The 8310-nt window shown below is 34.8% G+C and overlaps 1 protein-coding gene across 1 annotated transcript in view; it reads right to left on the bottom strand.

The window, feature by feature from the left end:
* LOC106467233 overlaps positions 1–8310 on the bottom strand; it is a gene marked incomplete at its 5' end in the record, with an annotated part of 31003 nt that overhangs the window by 5510 nt on the left and 17183 nt on the right. The window contains 3 exons of the mRNA XM_022395369.1: positions 33–772; positions 1094–4243; positions 6063–6195. Coding sequence (XP_022251077.1) covers positions 33–772; positions 1094–4243; positions 6063–6195 — 4023 coding nt within the window. The remainder of the gene's footprint in view (positions 1–32; positions 773–1093; positions 4244–6062; positions 6196–8310) is intronic.

Raw genomic sequence — 8310 nt, 5'->3', positions numbered from 1 at the left:
CTGGATGGTTTGTCTTGTTTAATCATTTGTACATCATCAGTGATAAAACTTTCAGTCGACAATGGTTCCTGCGTGTTTTTACCTGTTTTTGGTAGGTTCTCAGCCTTTCTGGATGGTTTGTCTTGTTTAATCATTTGTACATCATCAGTGATAAAACTTTCAATCGACAATGGTTCCTGCGTGTTTTTACCTGTTTTTGGTAGGTTCTCAGCCTTTCTGGGTGGTTCATTTTGTTTAATCATTTGTACATCATCAGTGATAAAACTTTCAATCGACAATGGTTCCTGCGTGTTTTTACCTGTTTTTGGTAGGTTCTCAGCCTTTCTGGGTGGTTCATTTTGTTTAATCATTTGTACATCATCAGTGATAGAACTTTCAATCGACAATGGTTCCTGCATGTTTTTACCTGTTTTTGGTAGGTTCTCAGCCTTTCTGGGTGGTTCTTTTTGTTTAATCATTTGTACATCATTAGTGATAAAACTTTCAGTCGACAATGGTTCCTGCGTGTTTTTACCTGTTTTTGGTAGGTTCTCAGCCTTTCTGGGTGGTTCTTTTTGTTTAATCATTTGTACGTCATCAGTGATAAAACTTTCAGTTGACAAAGATTGTCTTTCCTGTGTGTTTTTATCTGATATTGCTGGATTCTCAGTTTTTCTTGACATTTCTTTTTGTTTGATCACTTCAATGCCAGTAACGGCAGGACTTTTAGTCGACAAGAATTGCTCACGTTCTTGTCTTTCGTGCGTGGTTTTGTTTCCTTTTGTTTTTTCTTCTGATTTCAAATGCATTACTTTATTTTCTTTCTGTTCAAAATCCTCAGAGGACTTAAAGTTCTCTATTTTTTTACTGATGTCTACTGTTTCCAAAGAATCCGACTTTTCATTTGGAACAATCTGGTTGTTTTCAAAGGCCAAAATACTTTGATTTGGAGTTAAATCTCTTGATTTGCCATCATTTTGCATTAACTTTATATTTGATTCTTTATTTTTCTTGATACTTTTAACTTTTGTTTTAACCTTATTAACTTTATCAGTATTATATGATATGCTATTTTGACACTCTGGTTCAATTTGACTCCCTTCCTTTCCTTTACTTTCTGAAGATGTATCTTGCGTCGTTAAAGCAGTGTTTATGTTCAGTGTATCACCATGTTGCTTTTCTTCAGCTAATATCTCAGATATTATTTCTTGCTTTACCGACTCCTCCTTCAAAATTTTATTTTTGAGAACTATTTTGGTTTGTTCATCTTTACAAGTAGTCAGACTGTGATTTAAGGACAGAGTATTTTTATTTGTATGTTGCTTACAATTTTTGCCTTCTGGTGAACTGGACTGGGCTTGACTAGAATTCTTCTTTTCAGGAGAGCGAGATCTTCGAGAGGAACTTCCTCTCCGAGAAATGCTAGTGGGTACAGAAGATGATGGTTTTGAAACTTTACATGAAGATGGTGTTTCTTGAGAGGTAGGGGATCCTTTTATTGCCTTTGAGGTTGGAGGTGACTGGCCCTTCCCTGGCTTTATGGGCGATGATTGTATCAAATTTGAAGACATGGAGGATTCGATTACTGGTGGGGATTTGATTGGAGACGGACTTTTTCTTTTTGAGGAATCATCAATTGAACCAGTTATCCGTGGCGTACTTGATGGAGACGTGGGTGATGTCGTTACAGGCGTGTTTGAAGATTTAGTGAAATTTTCACTAGAGGGAGCAGTTTTTGAATCTTTTGTTTTTTCTGATATTTTGTGTGTATCAGTTTCTTTAGCTGGTGAATTCACTTTATTTTCAAAGGCTTTCCTTGCATCAGAAACGGATTTAAGCGAAAATATTTTTCTGACTTCTGTTCCCTGTGGTGATGAACAAGGTTTTGGAGATTCAAAGAAAGTGGGAATTGCAATTTTTCCAGGTTTTCGAACACCGGGTTTGTTTGTTTGAGTAAGATTTGGTTGTCCTATTTCAACACATGTTTTGCTTTTAGTTGTAGTTTTTTGAAAAGATGTTTCAGCTTTTTGAACAACTGGTAACTTACTTGGACATTTCTTTTTATTTTGGACATTTTTGTTAGAAGGCTTAGCTTTCTCAGTGGAATCATTCGTGTTAGTTGAGGTTTGAATGAGCGAACTGTCTGCTTCAGCTATTTCCATGTCTGACATTTTGCCTTCATGTGAAGTACTTCGATCAAATGATATGTTTTCATGTACTTTATCTTGATACAATGATACGTTATATTCTTTTGTTGTTTTATCGTGTGACTTGTTATTTAGAAGATCATCAGTCTGAATAAGTGACTTATTTTGTTTACAACTAGGATCAAATTCAGTGTCCTTATTTTTAAAATTCTGGTCAGACAACCTATGGTCTTGTTCTGTATCTTGATCTAATGATTTGGCTTCATTTGGCATAATCTGCCCAAATGAATTCCTTTCCTGTGATATTGCCTGGGATAGAACAGAATGTGCTGTTATCTGCTCAGAAGATGCTTTTTCCTTATGATTATTGGCTGACTTTCCTGTTTTTAAAGTACTTTTAATGGGTAAATTGTTTGTCTGTAGATTTGTTTTTGAAGGAGAGATATCTCGCTTTGGAACAGTTTTACTTGTAGAACTATTCATTTTAAAAGTATTTTTAATGGGTACACTATTCTCACTTATTGGTTTATTAGATGAGATTTCTGTCCGCTCAGTTGAACTATCTTTTCTCTCTTCACTCAAAGAAACGCTTTCATCAGGTTTAGCAGGAGTGGTGATGATATGTACACTATCTGTTGGTACACTCGAAGAAGAAGAAGAGATTCCAATTTCTAGTACAGTCTTACAGGAGGCGCTCTCTTCTGGAGATTGACAGGCATTTAGTGAACCGTCTTTTTGTGGTTGTATTACTATACGATCTTTCTGAAGAACTGTCACAGAATTAGAATCACTTTGTTGTTCTGCAATAATGGTGGGAGTATTAGAGCTAGTTGGTGCACCACAGTCCTGAGATAGGACTTCTTCTATTAAAGGATTGTTACTCTGTTTATTCATTACTGTTACTTCACCATCACTCGTTACTGAAACATCCTCTTTTTGGTTAGATGAAGTTTTAGACTGTGGTTCGTTTTTATACTCGTTTTCGTTACCTAGTAAATAACCTCCAAGTTTTTCAGTACTTTGTTTTTCATCTGAAAGTTTATGATTGGTTTCATTTTCTCTTGTGTGTTCGTAAATATCTTTTTGTTGTTGAGGCATAACGGGTGTTTTCGTCACATGTTCCTTATATAATGAATCACATTCGTTGTCCTCATTATTCATTGGTGTTTTCAGATCTTTTTTCTCATTACCTTCTGAATTCTCTGGCGAAGTATAACTATTTTTACCTGAATCTTCGAACATGTCTTGTGATAGGAGGCGTATCTCAAGGGCACTCTGAGAAGTATTTGGTATAGTCAGTTGCGGTTCTCTATTGTCATATTCCTTCTCTTCTATTTTCATCTCACCCTCTTTGCTATGATCGGTAATTACTGGTTTTCTATCATGAAGCGCTTCTTCAATTTCAAAGGTATATCCAGATTTTTGGTCCCCTTGATTGTCAGTTGTCACCATGTTTGGCGACGTTTTGATGGATTCATCTTCCAAGTCTGTATATGTAGAATATGACTTATTATCTTGATTGAAAGTGTGCAGTAACAAGTTTGATTTTCGAATGTTTTGGGATTCGTAACTCACACTCAATGATTTATCCATATTTTTCTCGACCGGTTCTTGTGTTACACATTTCGATCCCCCAATATTTGTATTTAATGTTCCAAAGGATAGGCTATTTTCTTCTGCATTATTAGAGTCGTGTAATTTCTGATACTTAGCAGCACTTGTAATAAGATACTCGGCGGCTTCTCCTTCAACAAAATCAAAGCTATCAGTGGTAGTGTCACCATCTTCTCCTTCAAATAACTCCTCTGGGATGCCATTTTCAGAAACAGCAGTAAGGCTAGAAGAGGTATGATTGTCTGATACAACATATTTTGCTGTCCGAACAGGAACAACAGAAAAATCTTCCTTCTGAAAAGGATTTAACGTCATTGAAGAAGAAGGCATTAGAGCAAGCAGAAGTTCAAGGCGAACAGGCGTCAGATTAGACAAATCTTCTGAAACCTGAAGCAGAGAATTATTGTAGCCAAGATTAACCCACCAGTCCATACAGATGTCTACAATGGTGGCTCGTTTAGCAGGACTCACTGTCAACAGACGTCGAATTAACCCAGATGCCTCTGTCAAGAAACGTCACAAGAAATTATCTAAAATACCCAAATTACGGTAAATAATACACATACATCAAACCTTTAACGCAAAAACAACAAACAATAGAGCTACTTGGTCAATAAAAGAAAATATATTTTTTACATTCCTTTTTCTCAAACCAGAAAACAGAAATACGTAATTAAGACATAAGCCAAACTTTAATGCAAAAATATCAAAATAATTAGAGTTACTTAGTCAATAAAACATAACAAATTTTTGAGTTTCTTTTTTTCGCGATTCTCTGAAACTAGAGTGTTAATCAACAAACGAAAGGATGAATGTGTTATATAAAAAAAAACACATAGCTTACATAAAATTTACATATGCTTATTGTTTTAAATATAACGTTTGCTTTGTGTAACATCCTTAGATATTACGTGCTTGATACAAAGGAATTGTAAGTAAAAACAAACCTCAAACAATACGATATTCTTGTTAAAATCAGCTTTAAACTAGAGAGAACATTCTTCGTAAAAACTAGTCTGAAACTCGAAAACATTCTCCATATAAATAAGTAAATAGCCTGAGAATCAACGGCATTCTTAGTAAACCTATCCTGATACTATAAAGCATTATGTAACGGTAAGATTAATTTCATATCAAAAAGGTATATAGTAAAACCACAAATTAACGTTTCGGTCTTCACAGATGGTCATACATCTTACAAGATCGACTCACGTTAGAAACACGTGAAAATTTTGACGAGAATTGTCGGCGACACCTAAATTACATAAGTGACAGCATTTGTAAGATGGATAGATAAGTATCCCATGTCCAGCAGAATGTAACTGATTTGAAAAACAAACTTTTGGAATAATAGTATTACTATTCAAAGAACCTGAAGAAAGTGTGCTAAGTAAAGAATTAAAATTCGCTCTGACACGCAACAAAATATAAACTTTAGATGTAGCTACAGCTACAGAAGACGCAATTACAGCCTAACAGAAGAAGAAAAAGAAAAACTCACAATTTATATAAAGTCAGCAGTCCAGAAATCGTGGAATATAAACACTACCCTATTAATCGAGTGGACACAGGGACGAATTAAGGGTGACTCGACTCGACCATGGGCCCCCTACTTGCATTGACAACCTACAATATATTTTATTGGTGGGCTATGCGAAAGAACGCTCAAGTCATTCTAAAGTTAAACGAAAGGGAATCCTCAGTAGCCACAGCACTTAAAATTCTTTAAGGTAGGATTAGAGTAAATTAATCTATAAGACTTTTTTTTTCTTTCGTTTTATTAGCTATATTTTTGTGCGCCAACAATACCAACCTAGGGCGCACGTATACTCCATTCGATTCCGTTACTCATCAGGATCTCTACCAGCCTACCCTCAAACTGAGATCCTTTTAGCCAGGATTAGAGTAAATTAATGTATGAGACCTTTGGTGTGGTCAAATACACCAATCTTGAGTCCAAAACTGTAATTAGATCTCAAATCGGCCAGGAGTTGGCGGAGCTATGAGCTAAAAGTTTGTAAAGTTTGTACTTCGAAAAAAAACAACAACACACAAACTCGGAGCTATTTTATGAGCCACTATGCTGCGGCTAACAACCTAAAATGTCATTTCTGTACTGGTAAGCTATGTGCCCCTTCTAAGCCTGGGCCCCGTCCGCCCCCTTAATCTGGCCCTGAGTGGACAAACCAGCAGACTTCCCTCAAGAGCATTTACTAAAACTGAAATGCTTCTTCTCGAAACTTCTCTGAAGACAATAGCAGATCAGTAGCCAAACCTTAGATAAAATGAATTAGTATTTAGTTATTAATTTTGGTTACTTACCGGATTTTATTTTGGGTTCGTGATAATCTCCTTCACAAATCTGACGCACAAGACGTTTAAAATTGCCACCATCAAAGGGCATAGCTCCGTACACCAAGGTGTACAGTAGGACACCCAGGCTCCAGCAGTCCACCTTAAAAAACACAAATACTTCCGTGTTAAAAAAAGGACAAAATAGTTGAAAGTTTTCCAGACTTTACGTACAAAGCAAGCTATGAAATTCTTTTAAAATATCTTACATGTCAACAGCCTTTTGACATTAGTCAAAATACTGGTGGTTCATCGGTAGGTTTGTGGGCTTATAGCGCTAAAATTCAAATTTGAGTCCTGCGGTGGCCACAGCCCAAATAGCCCATTGTGCAGCTTTGGGTCTAAAAAACACAAAAGTAAAACTAAGTATCAGGCCTGTTAACCAAAACATTAGAATTGTATTAATCGTGCCGCTTCAACAGAAAAATAGTATGTCTGTGGATTTACAACGCTAGAGACCGGGTTTCGATACCGTGGTTGGTAGAGCACAGATGACCTATTGTGTAGCTTTGTGCTTAACTACAAACAAACGATTATCACGAATAATTACGGAATATAGGATATTGTGACGATCCGATTAATTATCTTTTAACTAGTAATGTATTTCCTTTAATCCATAATGTTTTAAAGAATTTCAGGTGAGCGATAATGTCGATTAATTTAGAGATAACGTCAATTATTTGGTCAGTTTTTGAATAAAAAATATAATTCTTTGAAAACTGCTGAACATGAGTGAACACTGTTTTAAAAAATCTGTTTAATATGGACGATAATATCATCAGATCAAACATTTGTTAGATGTGAACGATAAGTACAATTATTTTTAAAATAATCCAAACTGTTTGAAACTATTATTGAAGATTGTGGTGATCATCTTAAAACTGCTGATTAGAAAGTACAGTGACGATTATTTTAAACAACAGAATATTGACGATAGTCTTAAAAACTGTTGATTAGAAAGTACAGTGACGATTGTTTTAAGCAACAGAATATTGACGATAGTCTTAAAAACTGCCGATTAGAAAGTACAGTGACGATTGTTTTAAACAACAGAATATTGACGATAGTCTTAAAACTGTTGATTAGAAAGTACAGTGACGATTGTTTTAAGCAACAGAATATTGACGATAGTCTTAAAAACTGTTGATTAGAAAGTACAGTGACGATTGTTTTAAGCAACAGAATATTGACTATTGTCTTAAAAACTGTTGATTAGAAAGTACAGTGACGATTATTTTAAGCAACAGAATATTGACGATAGTCTTAAAAACTGCCGATTAGAAAGTACAGTGACGATTGTTTTAAGCAACAGAATATTGACGATAGTCCTAAAAACTGTTGATTAGAAAGTACAGTGACGATTGTTTTAAGCAACAGAATATTGACGATAGTCTTAAAAATTGCCGATTAGAAAGTACAGTGACGATTGTTTTAAGCAACAAAATATTGACGATAGTCTTAAAAACTGCCGATTAAAAAGTACAGTGACGATTGTTTTAAGCAACAGAATATTGACGATAGTCATAAAACTGCTGATTAGAAAGTACAGTGACGATTATTTTAAGCAACAGAATATTGACGATAGTCTTAAAAACTGCCGATTAGAAAGTACATTGACAATTGTTTTAAGCAACAGAATATTGACGATCATCTTAAACATGATAGATAGTAACTACTGTCTTAAACAACTGTTGATCATGGGAAATGTGATTGCCAATTTAATCTAGTACTGAATATTGACGATAGTCTTAAACAATTCTGGTAGCAGCAATTAAACCACCTCTGAACATTGGAAATTAACATAACGATTTTGAATATTAACGATAATGTTTTAAACATTTACTGAATATAAACGAAGGATGCTAATATTTTTAAATTATTAAATACAGATAGTGTTGTTAAATGGTATTTAAATATGTAATGGCGAAGAACAAGAAGCACACTGCATAAAACAATTAAAGGATAATGAAATTTATAACGTTCCACCTACGTCAAGTTAAAATAACAACTGAGGTAATGTCATGTAAACCTCAGTTCATTTTTATGCAAATCCGTAATTTGATTAACTGTTTTGTGATCTGAAATGCAAATAACACAGGCCTGCGATGGTTTTATTGTCTTGAAATTTTTACATGTTCTACGGTAATTCCTGTACGCTGAATCCGAAAATGATATCCATTTTTCTCCATCGCGTACATATTTTTCACAAAACGTCATA

This window comes from Limulus polyphemus, unplaced genomic scaffold, assembly GCF_000517525.1.
Source record: "Limulus polyphemus unplaced genomic scaffold, Limulus_polyphemus-2.1.2 Scaffold2537, whole genome shotgun sequence".
Taxonomy (NCBI): domain Eukaryota; kingdom Metazoa; phylum Arthropoda; class Merostomata; order Xiphosura; family Limulidae; genus Limulus; species Limulus polyphemus.
The sequence above is the reverse complement of the archived record's forward strand: the minus strand, read 5'-3'. Positions and strand labels throughout refer to the sequence as shown.